Below are 21,269 nucleotides of genomic sequence, written 5' to 3'. Positions count from 1 at the left end.
CTGAGTTTTAGTTTCATTTACTCTATTCTGACCAGCAGGCGTCACCAGCGCTTCAAAACATTGACTCAAACCCTAAGCAATCTGTTCATCTGATTTAAAGTTGGGAAAAGCTTGTTTTTCTTCCCACGAGGAGAGACAACAGAAAGAGATGGAGGACTGGCAATGATGAGATCATGGTTAGACTGGGACACATGCAATAACTAATGCTCAAGACATCTTAGCTAATAAATAAGTATGAAAATGGTAGATCTAAATGATAAATACTGTTAAGATGTGGCCATGCTACACACTTATAAACTCAGTATATATACAGCTCGAAATACACAGTTCAGTTTGTCCAGATGGCTGGGTTTATTTTCTATTTTTGAACATTATTTAATGAACAGGCTCTTTCCATTCTTCAGCTGTTTTTCTTCTTTCTTCTGCTGGTGTTTTCAGTCTTACAGCTGGATTTCTTGAACATCTGAAGGCGTTTAAAGCTCCTGCTGCATTTGTCCAGCTGTGTGTCCGTCTGCGTCAGGATCTCTAGAGAGAGATGGAGAGTGTTGAAGCAGTAAAACTACACACACAGTGAGAGAGAAAGAGAAAGAGAAAGTTTCTCACCCATCCTCTGGATCACAGCGGTCAGCATCGTGTCCTCCTCCTTCTCCCTGATGAAGAACAAGAACACATCCATCAGTAATAACACACAGTCATCATGTGACCTCCCACTGCTGACCACGTGACCTCTGACCTCTGCCTGTCCTGATCCAGGCTGCTGATGATGTCATTCCTCTGCTGGATGATTGACAGCAGGCGTGACATCAGCAGATGTTCCTGATGTCTGTCGTCAGAGCTCCAGTCCTGCTCTGAGAGTCACACACACACACATTCACAATCAGCTACAGGACTCAGATCGGTTCATTCACTGTGAACTCTGATGTTCTTACCTGGTTTGTTAAAGAGGCGTCTGATCTCAAACTCCACATCGGCCTGTTGATCCTCCAGACGCTGCTGCTTCACCCTGAGAGCACACACACGTTACACACACATTATTCTGCTGGTCATGTGGTGTATCTGTGTGATGTGTGTACTCACATATACACCAGCTCTGTGTCTCTGCGCACTAACATGCTCTTCTCATGAACCAGAAGGAACCAGTCGACAAGAAGATTCTCTGACACACACACACACACACACACACAGTTAGCTTGTCTGTTTACTGCATCTGTTAGCAGCTACTATAGTAATTTACAGTAGACTAAATACTAATGTGTTTTTTATATGAAAAAAAAGTTGTAGTTACATTTTCAAGTAACCTTTTCTTAATTAACCCTCTAGTTCAAGAAAATGATATTCTAAGTGCCCCACACATGAAGTTGTAATCATGACGTAAATGTTTAACAAATCACTTGTGTTTACCGTATCTGCTTACCATTGGTGCATCTCCTCATCTCGGTCTCCAGCTGCACTCCTCTCCTCTCCAGCTCCAGCAGACGCTCCTCCAGCTTCTTCTGCTCCACACACACCTGCTTCTCTGACACACGCGTGTCTGTGATCACCTGAACACAATCCATCAGTCATCCACACACTCAAACATCTGGTGCTTACAGAGAGAAGCAGATTCAAGCCCAAAGCTCAGAGGCAGAAGTGTTGTGTTTGTGATCCTGTGCTTTATTAATATATGTTAATATCAAAATTATGTGTGACCCTGGACCACAAAACCAGTCATGAGGGTTGATTTTTTTAAACGAATCATCTGAAAGCTTAATAAATACATTTGCTGTTGATATATGTTTTTTTTTTATGATAGGACAATATTGTGTTTTCAACTATTTGAAAATCTGTAATTTTCTGAGAGTGCAAAGAAAAATATCTAAATACTGAGGAAATCGCCTTTAAAGATTTTCAAATTAAGTTCATAGCAATAAAACATTTGTTTTAATATATTTATGCTAAGAAATGTAAGGTATCACTTTATTTTACAGTCCTGTTCCTCATGTACATACTATGTACTTATTATAGTAATTACAATAACTATGTAATAACTAGGTACTAACCCTGAACCTACCCCTAAACCTAACCTCACCCCATGTAGTTACCTTGTATTACCAGAACTTTCTTAGATAAATACACTGTAAGTACATGTTAGTACACGTACTGTAAAATAAAGCAACCGATATCTTCACTGAACATGATCTTTACTTTATATCCTAATGATTTTTGGAATAAAGGAAAAATGTATCATTTTGACCCATTGTCTGTTATTGGTGATACATGCTACGTTCGACTGGTTTTGTGCTCCAGGTTCACATTTACTTTTGGACAAACTCCAACTGAATTAAACTGCAACACTCGCTGCAAATGATTCATCACAAATCTCTTTCCACATCTAACATTGAAGGGACAACTATTTATGATTTTTTTTTATATGAATATACACAAAGCAACAAATGCATTGTTGAAACTGAAACCTAATAGAATGCATGAATTCATATAATAATTCAATTTAAAGGGTTACTTCACCCAAAAATGAAAATTAGGCTGCATTTTATTCACCCTCAAGGCATCCTAGATGTATATGACCTTCTTCTTTCAGATGAATCCAGTCGGAGTTATAATAAAAACTGTCTTTGATCTTTCAAGCTCTGTTGCTGCAGTCAGTGTGTGTTACATTGCTTCAATCCAAAAGATGTGAAATAAAATTGGCTAATCTTTTGGACTGAAGCAATGTTACACACACTGACTGCAGCAACAGAGCTTGAAAGATCAAAAGGTTTTTATTATAACTCTGACTGGATTCATCTGAAAGAAGAAGGTCATATACACCTAGGATGCCTTGAGGGTGAGTAAAACATGGACTAATTTTCATTTTTGGGTGAACTAACCCTTTAAGGGTTTTTTTCCTCTAAGATTATCTTGTATTGTACATGAACCTCTTTTTTTTTGTTAATATGAAGTTTTGTTCACTCCAGCAGCACAACAAAGACAGTCTGTGTCTCACCTTCCTCTTTATTAGCGGAAAACCATGAACAGAAGCTACAGCCTGGTGCATGCTGGGAACTGAAGATGAGGCTTTGTGTGCAACTGAGGCTTCGCAGCTGGTGGGGTTTTTCTTGACAAAGAGGAAAACAGAGAGACAGTCTCATGTTAAAACACACACACACACACACACACACACACACACACACAAGAGAGTCTGCAAAGAGAAAAATAACCCACAACCACAAACTGTGACTCTTGAGCGTCAGATGTTTGTTTGTCTGGTTCTCTGACTGAATGACGCTCACACACACACACACACACACACACACACACACATCGACTAGAGACAAGTGATAACAGCTTCAACCACAGGTTGAACATTAGAGAGAGTTCACATGACTCTGAAAGGGAAATAAAGCTGCACTCTGTTCTCTATTTCAGTTCATTAAAGTGGAGATCCTGGTTCTTGGTCTGAATTATAGACTCAGGCCTAATCTGCTCTAAACTCAGATCTGATCTCATCACGACTAAGTGATGAATTAGGTTTAAGGTTCTTCACCTTCTGTGATTATACAATCACACATGTGGCACAAATTTTGTCCGTTTTGAGTAAGCTTGCTGTTTTTTTTTTCAACTGCTTACACACAATATTTACTTGTCACACAGTTTCTGAAGTTGACACTCAAATAGCAGAAGCACACACCAAATCACAAGGCCATAAGCTAATTCTGGCCTTTGACTCAGTTTTCAATTTCATAAAACACTTTTTACAGAACACAACACACAGTTCTCTATGTAACACACATAAATCTGACAGGAATTAATAATATGGCAAAGGTGTTTGCAAATGTTTGTGATATTTTGAATGCAGTGCTTCATTTTGCAAGAGATGTGAGGATCCCTGAATTTTGTGCGTTCAATTTTTGGATGTGTATAAAGTTTTTTTTTTTTTTTTTTTTTTTTAAAGATGCACTTTTTTAAAAATTTAAGTAGTTAAAAATAAAAATTTGTAACTAAGTCAAAGACTGTGAATCAGTGTTTCTCAGGTAAACCTGATACTGAAACCTCTGCTAACAGCAGCAACTCTTATTCCCAGCCTAGAGATCACATGACTCGTCTAAACCAGAGGAGGCTAAATATAGAGGAGGCCAAACTTAAACTAGAGTCCAACCCAGTGTTGGTTGACTAAACCTGCTGGTTTGTGTCAGTTCTTCAGAAACTAACTTATTCAGTACCTCTTTATCCTTGGACTTGTCCTGCAGGAAGGGGTTAAAGGTCATGGGCCAGTGGCGGGAATGAGAGGATGGAGCCGCAGGAAGATGAGACCAAGGACCAGGATCAACCAGCTTCATCCAGGGATGTTCCTTACGGACAGTGCTCTGAGACGACACTGAGACCAGAACGAGAAAAACACACGAGACACAATAAAACATGCACTTCAACTGATTTCATGACTGAATGTAAAACATCAAGGGAAACCATCACTGTAATAATCACCAATTTAAAATTAAATATACTTTATGAAACCATTATATATAGCAGGAACAGAAATAACAAATGAATAAAATGAGGAAAAATGTATTTGTTTTGTGAGTACTGATTTGAGCAAGACATTAAAAACAAGATGAAGCACTTGATATAGAGCCACATGCATAAAAGAAAATCTAATTAAGCTATCATTACTGTACCAATATATATTTAGATTCATTTAAAGAATGTTGTTTTAACAACTATTGAGTGATATTAACCTAAAAATGGTTTTGTACTGATATTACTTTATATAGTTATAAATTGTTTAGCATTATGTATTTCATGTTTTCAGACCTATGCACATGAACACTCACAAAAAAAAAACCTCATCTAATCTTTGATAATAGTGATGATAATACTATTGTCAACAGTGTATGCAAAACTGGTAAGAAGTCACTCAATGTAACACTATTATTTGTGCATTGTCCAGTGCATGCTGGGAAGAGAATGAATGGGACGGAACAGAAAAGCTTCTGTTTGTTTGAACTCAAATAAATGCATTAATCATTAATTATCACTGAACAACTACTGAAACACATAAGTTGAATGTACCGAAACAGTCTGTTTTATGACGTTTACACTGTAGCAATAGTAAAAGTAGCATAGTAACACAGAGATAAAGATTATAACCGTTTTCAGGGCGATGATCTGGTGATCTGGGGGTGGGGCGAAGAGGGTCCTGAGGCTCCACCCTCCTTCTGGGAGCAGGTTTGGGAGGTTCTTGTATGTCACTCTCTAATGAGGTGGATAAACGTCCATTATCCATTTTGTCTTCATCTGTCTCACTCCAGTCTCTGTCCGTCTCACTCCAGTCTCCATCTATCTCACTCTTGCCTCCATCCGTTTCACCCCTGTATCCATCCATTTCACTCCTGTCTCTGTCCGTCTCACTCCTGTGTCCATCCATTTCACTCCTGTCTCTGTCCGTCTCACTTCTGTCTCCATCTGTCTCACTCCTGTGTCCGTCCATTTCACTCATGTCTCTGTCCGTCTCACTCCTTTGTCCATCCATTTCACTCCTGTCTCTGTCTGTCTCACTCCTGTCTCTGTCCGTCTCACTTCTGTCTCCATCCGTCTCACTCATGTGTCCGTCCATTTCACTCATGTCTCTGTCCGTCTCACTCCTTTGTCCATCCATTTCACTCCTGTCTCTGTCTGTCTCACTCATGTCTCTGTCCGTCTCACTCCTGTCTCTGTCTGTCTCACTCCTGTATAAGTCCATCTCAATCCTGTCATCACCCGTCTCATTGTCTCTGTCTGTCTCACCCCTGTATCCATCCATTTCACTCCTGTCTCTGTCCGTCTCACTTCTGTCTCCATCTGTCTCACTCCTGTGTCCGTCCATTTCACTCATGTCTCTGTCCGTCTCACTCCTTTGTCCATCCATTTCACTCCTGTATCTGTCCGTCTCACTCCTGTCTCTGTCCATCTCACTCCTGCCTCTGTCCATCTCACTCCTGTCTCCGTCCATCTCACTCTTGTCTCTGTCCATCTCACTCCTGTCTCCGTCCATCTCACTCCTGTCTCCGTCCATCTCACTCTTGTCTCTGTCCATCTCACTCCTGTCTCTGTCCATCTCACTCCTGTCTCCGTCCATCTCACTCCTGTCTCCGTCCATCTCACTCCTGTCTCTGTCCATCTCACTCCTGTCTCCGTCCATCTCACTCTTGTCTCTGTCCATCTCACTCCTGTCTCTGTCCATCTCACTGGTGTTGTTCTGTGAGTATTGATCTGCGGGCCGGTCGTGACCAGAAGCAGGTTTGCAGGGATAACTGCACTGCAGTGAACCCGTCTCAGTGTTCACTGTGAAAGAGATCGGCAGCAGAGAGCGACGACAGCGACTGCATCTGAAACACACCGGCAGACGATCAGGACAGTGAGTGTGGGAGAGGTTTAGATGATTATATAGAGGTTAAGCTATACCTGTGAGGGTCAAATGTCCTCAGTTATATACTGTAATATTTGACACTGGTCCTCACTAGTTAAAGGTTTCTGTGATGGTTATCTTTAGGGGTTGGGTTAGGCCATAAAAATATAACTAATCTAACATAAAATCAATGGACGTCAAGGAAGTCTATATGTCTAATGTTTTCACTAATACAGTGAAACGAACGTGTGTGTATTCAGAGAGTGTGTGTGTGTTCAGTGTTTGTGACAATGTGTGTGTGTGTGTTTTACCTGAAGCAGGAGCGGTGATACAGTTGTCCCTTCACCAAAACCCTCTGAATGAGATGAACACGTGTGTGACAGACACTACAGACACTTTTATCTGAAGATCTGACCACGTCTGATGAGAACTGAGAGAATGAGAGCAGAGTGATGAGTTACCAGACAGACCGATGGGTGAAGAGTTGGACAGACGAAAGGACAGGCAGGCAAACAGACAAAAACACATAGATAGATAGATAGATAGATAGATAGATAGATAGATAGATAGATAGATAGATAGATAGATAGATAGATAGATAGATAGATAGATAGATAGATAGATAGATAGATACCTGAGTGGGTGTCTGTTTTTGTGTTTTGGTGGTGCTGGATTCTTTGTTCACAGGAATCTTCTGACCGACTGATGATGAAATACAGATGAATCATGATGAACATGCGTGATCTTTAACAGTCAATGGTGTCTCATGATCAGTACCGTAAGAGTTTCCTCTGAAGAAACAGTAGAGCTGAGAGACATATGTGATGATGGACAGTAGATCCGGCTTCTCCACAGACACCAGCTCATCCGGATCTAAAAGAGCAGGAATTCCCAGCTCACGCTCCGCAACATCAAACGCCTGATGAAGAGGAAGAAAGTACATGAGATCACAGGTACGGTAATAACAGGGAGCTTCTCTGGAGCAACAACCTGAGATGGTTTCTTACAATTTCTAAGGATAAATGAAAGTCTTTGAGTGTTTTTTTTTTCTGAAGACACTCCTCCATTTCACATGCCATGTTTCAATCTCTTTAACAATAGGAACTTAAAACTCACCAGACGCATGTTCTCGTAGATGTTGTGTTTGGACAGGGAGTGAAAATCTCTGCAGAGAGAAACAAACAGAGAGATGAAGACTCATCAGATACATGCAGAACACATCTGGATAGGAGAAGACACGGAAGACACATTTCTAAACAGACCAGAAAACACTACAGATATTTACATTTGAATAACTGGGCTATAGAGGAATCAATCAAACAAACAATCAATCAATGTACATTTATGACTGTGGAATGTTTAAATGTGCACCTATGTTAATATTTAATATATTTTTATGATCAATTACACTCATTCATAAAATTGTATACAATTTGTTATAATTTCGTCATCACTTCATTATGCATATCATAAACCGCAGGAATTTAAATTGTTTTATTAAGCTGACGGCATTAGTTTTTAACATTTAACAATGGGGGAAACTAAAATAACTGTGTCACCAGTGTGACCAGCTGGCATTCCTAAAAAAGGTGATACCATGGTACAAGAAACATCCCATACTGAAAGATTACCATTGAATACCACGGTAAAGGTATTGTTTTCATGTGCATCACTCATAATAATATTATGATAATACAGCCATGTGTTGATAATTTATGCAAGTTTCTCTCTTTAACTAGTTCTGTTTCATAGGCTATCCTTTTGAAGGAGAAGATGTATTTTTTCAGTATTCAGTGACTCTTACAGTAGATCAGGTCTGTGTTTGTGGATGATGGCACAGAAAGCAAGTCCATCTGTGAAGGAGGAGCTCATGTCTGTGATGAGAACATCAGAGTAACCTTCACAGACATCTCCACACCAGTCCTGAAGAGCTTTCAGTGAACACATGACCAGACAAACAAACAAACAAACAGTTAAAGGCTCCTTCAGTGACTCTTCAGACCGGAACAGAACACGAGACACAGATCAAACCAAACATGACTCTGTTCAGCGATCTAGAGATGGGTTTCCAGTTCCGTTGCTTTCCCACAGCTTCAAAATCTTCTGGTTTATAAATGCACAAACAGCTCCATCAGAAGTTAACCCTTTCGGGATCCGCATCTGTTTTCAATAGGTCCGTCAATCTCGCGGGTAACATTAGATTAGATCAAACCGACTGATGATGGCGATCACAGTAAACACCAGCAGCAAACAAACACTGATCCAAAAACTGTTAATCCAGCAGAAGAGTTCATATTCTCGTAAAACACGTCACCCGAACACGTCCGAAAACAAACTCATTTAAACACAAACACGCTGCGTCTGAAAGTCTGAAAGAGAATTTCCTCTGCGGCTGTGGATGAGAGAACAACTACAGAGAGCAGAGCGTGTGCAAAACACTCACGCACACACACCTACACACGCACGCACACACACACACACACACAAGCACAGCGCCAGCAGTGTTTCAAGGATTGAGCAAATTAAATTAGACATATTTAAACTGTCAGACAAATAAACAAATATATTCAAAAGATTTAGGTTTAGGATGTTTTAAAACAACACTGTGCATTATGTTATATGATATGTTATATTATATTATATGACAGTAACGCTCGAGCAGCAATCCTTTGTTAGGCAGCTCGGGAGTCACAGCGTCATCTACCGGAAACAAACAGCGTCACGTGACTCAAAAGTGAAAGTGAAACTTGGTACCTTTTGATGAAGCTGAATTCTAACGGAAGATATTTCACCTCGAGTGTCTTGTGTGCTTCTCAGTACCGCCACAAAGTCGACAAGCTCGAAAATAAAGTTGTGGTTATATTTAATACACTGTAAATCATATTGAACGTTCACTCTGCATTTAAATGAATGTTTTCTGAATGTTGCATAAACTATTCACCTCTCTTTTTTTGTATTTGTTTATTAAACACTGGCCACATTCTTAAAGTCAGCATAAAGAGAGACCAAATATTGAAAGAAAAATGACTTGGCTAACAGCAACTTAAGAAAGTCTTAACAAAAACCACATGGTTTTCCATTGGTCTCAAACTGCTAGTTGAAATTATGTTATTATATATATATATGTATATATATAAAATTATAATTATTATTAAGACTACTTTATGTTGAGATCAGGCAAGCTTATAAACACTAATCAGAAGCTAGTACAGACTGTCATAAACATTTACAAAACAATTCAACTGTATTCATTAAACCCTTGAATTCTGGGTGGTGCTATGTGAACGTTTTCTGGATTAAGTTTTCACACACACCAGGAGACACAAGCAATTATCTGTAAGAAAAGAAAAGACTTGCAGTGCAATGTTTGAGCACGCTCACTGTAGGTGGAGGCAGAACCGTTGAACCTGTCAGTAGTGCAAATCAACATTTGATCGTTTTGTTTTTTATTGTTGCTTTACACACCCATTTGCTGAGAAAGCACATTTAAACAGATTCATTCACACACTTTAGGCATTATGAAAGTATTTAATACCTGTCAGATACAGAATAACACACACACACACACACACACACAAACATGTCAGAAAAAAAAGTTGGTGTTGGTGTTTCAGTTGGTGTCAGATGTGGAGGAGGAAGAGATTTCACAAGCATGTCTGACATTGGCAAAAACAAACAAACTAAATAACAACAACAATGTGGGGGAAAATAATAAATAATAAAATAATAAAATTTCATGACATAAAACATGAAAGATCAAAATCCTCATTATGAAAGCTTACATCAAGAACAGACATATGAATTTCTTGCAAACAACAAAATATCCACATTTTGCATGGATTTCTGATGGCCTAAATACTCTTTAACACCTCCTCCACATCTGAGGAATCTTCTCTTCCTGTTCAGTGATCCTCACAATGAGAAGAACATGAGGTCCAGGACTGGATAAATAAACACTCTTCATGATCTCTGTCATTAACTCTTCAGGGCTCATCTCAGTAACTAAGAAAACAAGAGGATCAACTACAGACGTTTTTCTTCCTGAAACAGTGATGTGTTTCTCTTCACTGGTTTCTGATTTTGTGTCAGGTGTAGATTTAAACACCTACTGTCCCAGTATTGTGTTCCAGCTTAACTTTTCCCAGAACCGCTTTTACCCAGAAGAACCATCCTCCTGCATGAGACACTATCATCAGAAGTGCTCTGCCAAGGATTCTGGGAGACTGTCTAAAATAAGAAAACCGATTACAAAACATCCACTTTATTCACCCTGGAACATACTCCTGTGCTGAACAAAATTATAAACGCAACACTTTTGTTTTTGCCCCCATTTTTCATGAGCTGAACTCAAAGATCGAAGACTTTTTCTATGTACACAAGAGGCCTATTTCTCTCAAATATTGTTCACAAATTTGTCTAAAACTGTGTTAGTGAGCACTTCTCCTTTGCTGTATATTAGGGCTTAAAACACAAATTTTCCCATACACACTTAAACAGAAATTTAACTATTTCTTTCCAGGTAAAATAACCGAGTACGTGTATAATATTTTTGACCCAATGTGGCAACGTTATAAAAATAACAGATTAACTCTTTTAACAGCAATTATGAATGCATATTTTAGACCAGAATGCACAATGAATACTAAGAGTCAAAGATAAATGTTGTGTGTTACTGATGTCACATCACTAGTACATCATTAGAAATGAAATAAATGAAAAGAAAGCAAATCTTTCAGCAGATCTTTCAACTTGAGCCATCTTCTCTCTGTCATCTGCCAATGAACGCTGTATTACCAGAGCTCAGAGGAGCAGCACAAGTCTGGAGGAAAGCTGACCCAATGTTATCTGAAAACATTTCCTAAATAAGTGTTTGTTTGTCTGGTCATGTGTTCACTGAATGCTCTTCAGGACTGGTGTGGAGATGTTTGTGAAGGTTACTCTGATGTTTTCATCACAGACATGAGCTCTTCATTCACAGATGGACTTGCTTTCTGTGCCATCATCCACAAACACAGACCTGATCTACTTTAAGATTCAACACTGAGTCATGAGTTTTATTTCAGTTTTTACAGTGTCTAATCTATTCATACACACATATACATTTCCAGCTACTTTTTGGTCCCTTGTTTTAAGTTCTCTCTAACTGGTTTCTTGTTCTTCTGATGGATCTTTCTATTCTTGTGCCTACATTGTGAAATACTGTGAATCTTCATATTCAGCACAAAATAGGTGACATCCATAATTCATTTGCACGATATCCTCAAACATCTGCAGAAGATCTTCTCTGAAGATTGAAGTCTCTGTTTGCACATTTCTGAATGATTTTCTGTAGGATGTCATTGGATGACACTGCTCATGTTTGAGGAGCAGAACGATCACATGAGGTCCTGGATCAGACAGATTCACACACTCTCTCAGTGTATGAACACTTAGTTCAATTATATGGCCTTATTTCTGAATCAAACCTTTGACTGTTGGCCTTACATGAGGCAAATATTTTCTGACTTTTTAAATGTTTATTTGAAATTATATAAATGGGGAGTTGCTTTATTTAACAAGTTTTTAATGACAGCATTTATTTTTTCACACGTATTCATTCACCGTGTGAGATGAATGCACAATCACTGCTCCCCATCCTGGACAGATCAGGAACCACAAACACTTTTCTCAGTTTCAAACACTTCTGAAATGTATTCTAGTGAGAGTCAGAAGATATGTAGGTGCAATGGTACTTACAGTCAACAGAATGTGCTAAAGGGACCATCAAAATAAAGTGAACAACATTGTTAAATACATTTTTATTTATCACATCACATGTCTTTCTTTTTAATTTTGTTATAATATTGTTTTCAACTTTGTGCTGCTTACTTTATTATAATATTGAGGATACTTAATACTTATTTGTAGTTACAGCTTTGAAGATTTATAACACAGTGAACTCATGTTGTTCACATTGACACTCTATCTACAATCTCAATTAGGAGTGTCAATGCTCCATTTGAGAGATAGGTGGCAGTAATGCACTTATAAGTCTGCAATCTGCCATAAAGCATGAAGATTAAGATGATTTCTTCAGGCAACTGTTGGTGAGAAAGGTCTCAGGACAGAGGTTGAATCAGAGGTAAAAAACAACCACATAAATACTGTTCCGTTTCTTGCACAGACCGATCGTTTTGTGTCTTTACACATCAATGTATTGTCACGATCTGCAGGGTTTCATTTGGTTTTGTTTTTTAGACTCTCAAAGCCTTGATTTCCATCCACCTGCATTATATTACTGACAGACTGCAACATTTTAAGTTATATAGCTCTGTTTGTCACCCAATTGTCTAAATAAAGACAACAGTGTTGAATGTATTGAGTCACACACCAAGTGACATTAAACCTGAAAATATCAGAATACTCTATTATTATTTCATAGCAATTAATGAAAGCCTTTTAGAAAGTTGCACTTCTTCTAGAATTTAATTATCTTCTCTCCTTTCAATGTTGTCACAAGCTATCAACCAATAACAACAGACTTGCACAATTGACATTAATCTATTGTATCTTAAAAATGGCTAGGAATTGGACATTTGGATGATCAGCACATAAATGACCTACAGTAGTCAGTTAAACATCAAAGCATTGGCATCTGACATTTTTCTGGTGTACAAACAACTCCTCTGTCAGTTAAAATGACACTCCTCTGTCAGTTCAGCAAAAAAATAAAAAAAAATAAAACAACTGCCATTTTTTGGTTCATGATGTTTCACTTTAAATGTAACTTGACCATTCATGTTTCTGGTCATCAAGTTTCATTGCTTTGCTGAGAAACAATCCAGTTATTTTCAGTAACTGCTGGTTCTGGAAGTAATTTAATGTGCATTTGCATGTTTGCAGTTTGATTAATGGTCACACTGGCATGCAGTGAACAAATTTAATATTTATATTTTAGTGTTCAAGTGTTCAAATAATTTATTTCACAGTTTTTATGATTTATTTAATTATTAGCTTTTTATTAACTCACAAACTCACTGCAGTTCTTACATTAAGCCTAGCATGGGAAACCCCGATGTAATGTAATGTTTAATGCACTGATGATTATGTAAAAACTGGAATCTATTTTCTTTCTCTTTGCTTTTTATATCAGTATCGTATTCACTGGTACATTTTAGATAACACATAATTTAAAAGCAATCTAAAATGGAGTCAGAATACATTATTACAGAATACAGTTACTTATGTTACCAATTAGAGTTTTAATCATATAATCTGTAATCACAATTGGACAATTTGTAAAGCCGCGTTTCCACCGCAGGAACTTTACCCAGGAACTAGTGACTTTGGGCTGGTACCCATCTCTGGATATAAAGTTACGGCTACAATCAACTATGATTAATAAATAAATAAACTACAAGCAAGTAAAAACATAGCAAAATAATCATTGTTTTCCTTCATTCTTTGGAGACAAACATCAACAAAACTATCACAGCACTCACACACACAAAAGGGTTTTGAAAATTAGGCAATGCATATACATATATATCGTAATGTGTGCTTCAGGTGATACAGTATGTCCCAATTTATTTAAAGTGAGCTCGACACTGAGTGATCCAACGCACAAATTCTTCAAGAGAACCAACTAAACCTCCAGCAGCTCCTCCAATACCAGGAACACACTGACTCCAGTCACGAGCGCGCTTTGCAGAGATCGGGAGCTTTTCTTCAGCTTCTTCTAAAGCTTTGGCCACTTCTTTCTCAAGTTTTTCGCGATATTCACATTCTGCTTGTTTTCTTGTTTTTCTTTCAGTTCTCTTCTGGAGCTTTTGTTTTTCTTTCTCATGTTTTTCTTCCAGGTATTTTACGATGTTCTGTTGTTGTTCTTCTGAAGCCTTTTCTTTGATTTTATTCCCCTCTTCAAATTCCTTCTGCTTCTCTTTCAGTTTTCTCTGTAGCTCTTTTCTCAGATTCTCATCTGTTTCTTTCTTGATCTCTTCCTCTCTCTTTTTAAATTCCTCTCCTCTTTTTCTCAGTTCATTCTGCATCTCTTGTCGTACTCTCTCCTTTTCTTTCTTAATTTCTTCAATTTCTGCTTCATATTTGGCTCTCAGCTCCTCTTCTGTTCTCTTGATCTCTTCTTCTTTCTCTTTCATGATTCTGTCTTGTTCCTCTCTGATGTTCTTCTCCACCTGCTGGAACATCTCAATAGTGTAGAAACTCCCTCCATTAGCTGCCAGCATACAGTCAATCTTCTCCAGCAGCTCAGAAACCTGCGTCTGATCTTTAGTCTCAGTGTTACTGAACACATGGTATCTCTTTCCAAACTGCTGTATGAGGTTCTTCAAGCTATCATCATCTTCAACAAAATCTTCAATTCTTGCTCCTCTAAGATCATCTCCTCTGGTGAAAAGCACCATGGTGTACATTCTGGATTTCTCTCCAAAAGTCTCCTGGATCACCTTCACTGCATCTTTCTCCTCTTGAGTGAATCGTCCCAGTTGAATCACCAGCAGAAACACATGTGGACCCGGAGCCGCCATTGAGATGCACTTCACAATCTCCTTCCTGGTCTCAACATTATCAACTCCAGTATCAAACAGGCCTGGAGTGTCGATCACAGTTATCTCTCTGCTGTCGAACTCAGAGGTTTCTTTCTGACATTCTCTGGTCACTGACCGTGAAGTTAATTTTGAAACAAAAGCGTTTCTTGACAGTATAGTGTTTGCTGTTGCACTCTTTCCAACTCCTGTCTTTCCCAGCAGCACAATCCTCAAATCATCATCATCATCATCATCAATGCGTGTAACACCTGCGAACAATATGACAATGACAGTTAAATGCTTCTAATTCTGATTTTTAAGTTGATGCAAAATTGCAATAAATATATATATATATAAATAATTAAAATTGCAGCTTTGGTCAGTCTTTCCCAATGCTAATTGCTAATCTTCACATCAATAATGTTACATGCTTTCAGAATGTACGTGTTTGAAATTTGCAATGTAAAGTTGAAAAACGATTTATCATGATGCTAGCATAGTGAAATGTAAATAATGAAAATCTACACATCATCACCAATATATATGAACTTGTACCTGCTGTTTTCATCACAGATCTTCTCACTTCCTCTATTTGAGATGTGCATTTACTTCTCTCCAGTTCTACTTGAGCCTGAAAGCACATGTAGGTCGTGTAGCATCTTCCTCGATTCTCTTGTACCATGTTCTCTACATCTTGCAGTAGATCAGGAACCTGTGAGCTGTTCTCCAGAACAAACTGGTGACCTTCAAATGACTGAAGAGATGACTCAGTAGCCGAAGAATGAAACAGACTGATTTTACCAATTAGTTTACTAATCACGTTTTTCTCTTTGATTCTGAGGACCATGATGTGTTTTTTGATTCTTGAGCTGAATATCCTCTGGATCTCCTCCATTTCTGCTTTGTCTTCACTGGTCAATGGAGCATCAGGAATAATAAGGAGGAAAGCATGAACTCCAGGATGACAGAGAGACACACAGCGGAGAGTCTGACGCATCACTTCCTCTTCTGAGTGCCGAGTGTTGCACAGAGCTGGAAGCATGGACCAGACGTCCATGAAGCTCCACGTCTCTCCTCACACACTCTGATCTTCTCTCTCTCTCATGTTTCTTAATCCCTCTTATAAGCTTGGATACGGAGGTCTTCAGTGAATCATCACTTCCCCATAGCACTAAGTTCAGTTTCTGCTGTCTAGTGACACTTGCACCACCTTAAACAACAACAAAACATTTTATACTGAAATACATTTCATTATAAACTGATTACAGACAAATTTCCAGTTGATGCAATTTTTCAATGGAAAAAGTCTGGCCATAAAAGTATGAATGTACTATAACATAAATGTCCTGGAATAGCTAACAATTACCATTTTTCGTACTTTGTCACTTCAGAAAAAGTTGGAGCTGCAAGCCTAGAACACGACTAAAAGTCAAACCTTTGGAGCAACTGCAAAGTGAGTTCTGGGAATACTGTTTGTTGTTTGTTCAAACAGAAGGTTCTGGGGAACATCTGATTTGAGCCGTTCTGTTTGACACTTGTCTGATTTTAATGTTAAGTTGTTTTCAGAAAGCTGTGCATACTTTGGAAGTAAAGTGGGTGATGAAGAATGGGTAGTACTAATCCAATGGGATGATTTCAAGGGGGTGTCAAAAAAGATGTAGCAAGCACCAAGACTAAGGACACAACATCTGTGGTCAACCAGAGATGGCCAACAAGAGTAAGAGGGACATTGAGTGTCCTTCATATGCATACTCACATGTACTTTAACTAACTTCTGCTGAGTGTGAGCTGATGATGATATTGACATGTCTGACCAGTTTGCAGGGGAGCATTTGGACATTAGCAAACAGAAGAGATCTCATGATAAAATCTCTATATTTAGCCAGGAGAAATCAGGATTATGTGCAACAAGCCTACATATAGCTAGAAGAAATTGCAGTCTTGTGTTTGACTGAATATTGAGAGGTTGATGGTCTTTTTTCCCATCTACTGCTGTGGTTGTAAAGGAGGAACACAAGGCACAGTAGATAGATTTGGACATCTGACTAGCTCATAGTTGATAATGGCGAATAATAATAGATGAAAATTGCAAGTAGTGCAAGAAACAATTAAAGCAAAAACTAGTTAGTTATCAGTTTCAATGTATACAGTTGCTGGGACTTGGAGACAGCCATTAGCAAGTGATTGAGACAGATTAGGGTTCACTCAAAAGGGATGGAGTTGAAGTTGAAGATGGTTGAAGGTAGAAAATATGAATTTGAGCCAAAGTAGAAACATATTTTCCCCCCTTTATTGTCTTTCCCTTTCATTATGAAAGAGGCATGCCTGTCAATCTCCATAGGTTCTGAAGAAGGAAACAAGGAACGTTGGGACAGTCTTGGTCTAATGTTTAGAAAGGCAGACTTGTAACCCGAATCATTGCCTGGCAGAACTATGGAGAGGGAGGTCTCTGGTGCTGTGAGTTATTACTGTCTAGATTTAAATTCAATGTGAAGAAAGACAAGGAGGGGGAGGGGCAATCAAAATCACCCTAATTGTGAAAAAAAAAATGGATGCATAAAGATCTGTTCCTGGAATACAGCGGTTAGTACCTACCTGTACCAAAATGGGTGTAAGGAAAGACAACCAGTGAATCAGCATCAAGGTCATGGGCCCTCGAGGCTCATTGATGTACTTAAGGAGAGAAGGCTAGGCCGAGTAGATCAATCATACAGAAGAGCTACTGTAGCTCAAATTGCTGAAAAGCGTAATGCCGGCCATGACAGGAAGGTCTCAGAACTCACAGTGCATTGCAGTTTGCTGCTTACGTTGCTATGTAGACAGAGACCAGTCAGACAGGTTAAAATCTTTTCAGGTGGATGGCCAGGTGCATGTGCGTTGTTTACCTGGGAAACAGATAGCAGCAGGATGCACTATGGGAAGGTGGAGGCCAGAGGCAGTGTAATGCTCTGGCCAATGTTCTGCTGGAAAATCTATTGTACACCACATACACATACACCCCTTCATGGCAATGGCATTCCCTAATGGTGGTGACCTCTTTTAGCAGGACAATACAGCCTGCAAAAATTGACCAGGAGTGGTTTGAGGAACATGAAATTCCCCATATCTCAGTACGACTGAGCATCTATGACAAGATCCATCAAAGCCCACCTCGCAACTTGCAGGAGCTAACTGATCTGCTGATAATGTGTTGGTGCCAGATACCACAGTACACATGCAGAGATCTTGTCTTGACAAATGATGGCTCTTTTCACACCACAAGGGGGATATTTGGCAGGAGGATTTTAATGTTGTGGTAGATCAATGTGGGGTCCCATTAATAGAACATTTTAAAAATACCTTTTGCTTCCTTTATCGCTGTATTATTGTCTTTGCGTTTTCCATCATCATGTTTATAAGAACCTTCCTTTTGCTCCTTAGTTCTGACTGAACCTACAGAACTGCTCTGCTCTTCAACCACTGATGTTTCTTCAGCATTATCATACAGCTCACAGATGAGAAATTCTTCACGGTTTTCTCTAAGTATCTTCTCTAAACATTGGGATATTCCAGAGCGAAATATCTCCTTTTCATTATCAAACTTAAGATGTCCTCCTCCACACCCTGCAGTTAACTGTTCAGTTAATTCATTTGCTCTCACAGAGGCCCTTTTATCAGTGTCTTTATCAGTCGTGATCACTATAGTGCGTCTCATCGCCTCTTCACTGAATTCTTTCATGACATAATTCACTCTTCTGATGTCCTTCTCAATGATGTCTTCACACTGTAGTACAAGAATGAATGCATGGGGTCCTGGATCAGACAGATTCACACACTCTCTCACTGTCTGTGTGATCTGATGGAGTGACAAATGTGTCTGGAGCAGCTGAGGACTGTTGATGATGATCACATGTCTGTCCTTCAATCTTCCTCCGACTCTCTCCACAACATCAGGAGGAGCTTCACTGTCAAACGCTGCTCGTCCTAAAATGAAGTTTCCCACTCGACTGTTATCTGACACACTCTTCCCCAGCAGAACAATCCTCACTGCAAAGAGTGAAATCACACATTTAGTATACATAATCCTCAAACACAGGAACACACAACATATCAACAATTCTCTGTTAGATTGAAAGACATTTGATCAAAGACATTTGTTTTCCTGTTCCAACCCTCCCTTTCTTTCCAAAAGGTTCACTGGAATTAACGAAGAAACAGAGGTGCTAAGAGTGATTAAGGTCTGTAAGCAAAGTTGTGTATACACTGAAGGTCTGCTGATTACAACACCTGTAGTAGTACAGTGTGGGAAGCTGTAATCTGCTGATTGGTCAGTTTAGTTTTTAGGGCATAGTACCACTTTATTTTTATTTTATTTGTTTAGGCTGTGCTCCCACATTTTTTACCAAATGAGCCATAAATCATGATCTATTTTTATACATTTGTGGCAAGACCTCTTTTCCTCGCTCTGTGTTATGGATTATTTTACATTCTACACACTTATATTCACAAGTGTTTACGTTTATTCATGGACTACTGTAAGTACTTTAGCAAGTTTTTAATTATTTTCCCCCTTGATGTACACTGGTTAAGGGTTTGGAAAAATAATATATCCTAATTACCTTACTGTACACTAGATTTAATGTTTAACAAAATTTCCTAGATGCTTATAACTGGGTACATAATGATATAATCTTTGAACAATTTATTCTTACTCTCTTATAGTTTATGGTTTAACCCCCCCCCCCCCCCCAATTTGTGCTAAGCATCATGGGGCATTTCAAACATTTAAATTAGAAAATAGTCCACAGAATATTATTTACTTACAGTTGGTGCGAGAGAAATCTGGACTGCTTTCCACTGCAAACAAACAAACAAACAAACAAACAAACAAACGCATGTTATTATGAACTAGTCAACACAACGCAAAATAATATTCAGAATGAATTAAAAGTAGCCCTACTTCATTTCAGTTACCACTTAAACTAAAGAATAACATGAAGTAATCATATCAATGTAAAAAAGGGAACCAATCCTACAAATTTAGGAAAGAGAAAAAAGCTAAAAAATAAAATAAAATAAAAAACCCTCACATGTTCTTTTTCTTCTCACAACCGGGACCATTTGAGAGCCTGAGAAAAAAATATGGTATAAACCCAGATGAATGCAACACACAAACAATTAAAGAGTGCCTATTTCTAAATTCATTGCGAGTCGTATGCCTTTTAAATGTGTAAATACCTTTTAAATGTGTAAATACTTAAATGTGTAAATACTTTAAATGTGTAAATACTGCTCGATTTGTCGTTGATTTAGTAGGCTACTTGTTGAAATCCAACGAGATAGATTAATCTTAAAACAACTGATCGTTTCGCTTAATCAATAAAGCGTATTATGACGTATCATTGAAGAAACATTTAGAGTAGGCTAATAATAAAAATGGGCCTATTCATATTCTCTTAATTTCAATATTACCTGCACCGTGCGCCATTTTACCACCTACACCTTGAAGTATCCAAAAATGAAACTGAAAGCTTGACTGACGTGCGGATAAAACGAGTCTATTCAAATTCATCTGCGTCCCTCTGTCACCATTAAATAAAAATAAGATTTTTTTAATGGAATACTGTAGCGTTTATTATAAATAATTTATCCGTGCACTTAACTTTTTTTTATTTATTCATGCGTCCTGGTAATCTTTCATCAAAAACTTTAACTTCCCCTGGTATACGGATTGAAAGTCTCCTCACATCCCAATAGCGATAATTAAGTTAAGTGGTTTAAATTTATTTATCCGTATTTATATATTCTGTGGAAGGCGAAGAAATGTACGTTCAATCAAAACACTCGGTCCGAGCGTTTTAAATAGCTTTCCTACCGGCGGATCCACCGGGGTCACCCCAGTTGGCAACAAATTAAAAGTTATGGCCAATTTACGAGAGGACGACAGAGTGGCAATAGACTATTTATATTTTTTGGGAAAACTTTATGGGTGCGCGCGAAGCGAGGGAACCAGTAGTGATGGGAAGTTCGATTCTTTTCCGCGAACCGGTTCTTTCGGACGGTTCGATTCAATAAACCGGTTGAAAGAACTGCTCCAGCAGTGGGCGTGTTCGCTCATTATCTGGCTCGGCTCAGTGTTCATCTTCAGTTCGGTCTTCATAGCATTTCATTCAGTGTACTGTTTGAGTAAATGGATTACCCCGGGATATTGGTTTATTATGACTCAGAGGGAGTGTCAGTCACGTTAAAAAAAGTTAACAGCTTAAGTCATTTGTGGATTTATGCTTATTGGAGACGTGAACCGTTTCAAACGATTCAGTTCGATTTGGTGAACTGGTTCAACCGGTTCACTAAGAAGAACCGGTTAAATTGAACGATTCGTTCACGAATCGGCCATCACTAACCAG

The 21,269-nt window shown here is 38.6% G+C and overlaps 2 protein-coding genes and 1 pseudogene across 3 annotated transcripts in view; 1 reads left to right on the top strand and 2 right to left on the bottom strand.

Annotated features, from left to right (window-relative positions):
- LOC113067602 (zinc finger protein 239-like) overlaps window positions 1–21,269 on the top strand; it is a 262,749-nt gene that overhangs the window by 54,554 nt on the left and 186,926 nt on the right. The window lies entirely within an intron of this gene.
- Window positions 330–9,037, bottom strand: micall1b.2 (MICAL like 1b, duplicate 2). Of its 2 annotated transcripts, XM_026239724.1 has the most exons (15): window positions 8,166–9,037; window positions 7,478–7,526; window positions 7,139–7,280; window positions 6,996–7,063; window positions 6,673–6,791; window positions 5,579–6,341; window positions 5,125–5,452; window positions 4,200–4,354; window positions 2,984–3,094; window positions 1,415–1,541; window positions 1,078–1,156; window positions 930–1,003; window positions 734–848; window positions 604–650; window positions 330–525 (listed from the first exon to the last, which is right to left on the bottom strand). In XM_026239724.1, exons 1-15 carry the CDS (start codon window positions 8,306–8,308, stop codon window positions 401–403), a joined length of 2,445 nt encoding a protein of 814 aa, XP_026095509.1. In that variant the 5' UTR covers window positions 8,309–9,037; the 3' UTR covers window positions 330–400. The 2 variants fall into 2 exon arrangements, with proteins under 2 accessions (XP_026095509.1, XP_026095508.1); XM_026239723.1 differs by having other exon boundaries at window positions 5,125–6,341; window positions 8,166–9,035.
- Window positions 13,578–20,363, bottom strand: LOC113067362 (GTPase IMAP family member 8-like; annotated as a pseudogene).

This window comes from Carassius auratus, linkage group LG28B (assembly GCF_003368295.1).
Source record: "Carassius auratus strain Wakin linkage group LG28B, ASM336829v1, whole genome shotgun sequence".
NCBI lineage: Eukaryota > Metazoa > Chordata > Actinopteri > Cypriniformes > Cyprinidae > Carassius > Carassius auratus.
The sequence above is the reverse complement of the archived record's forward strand: the minus strand, read 5'-3'. Positions and strand labels throughout refer to the sequence as shown.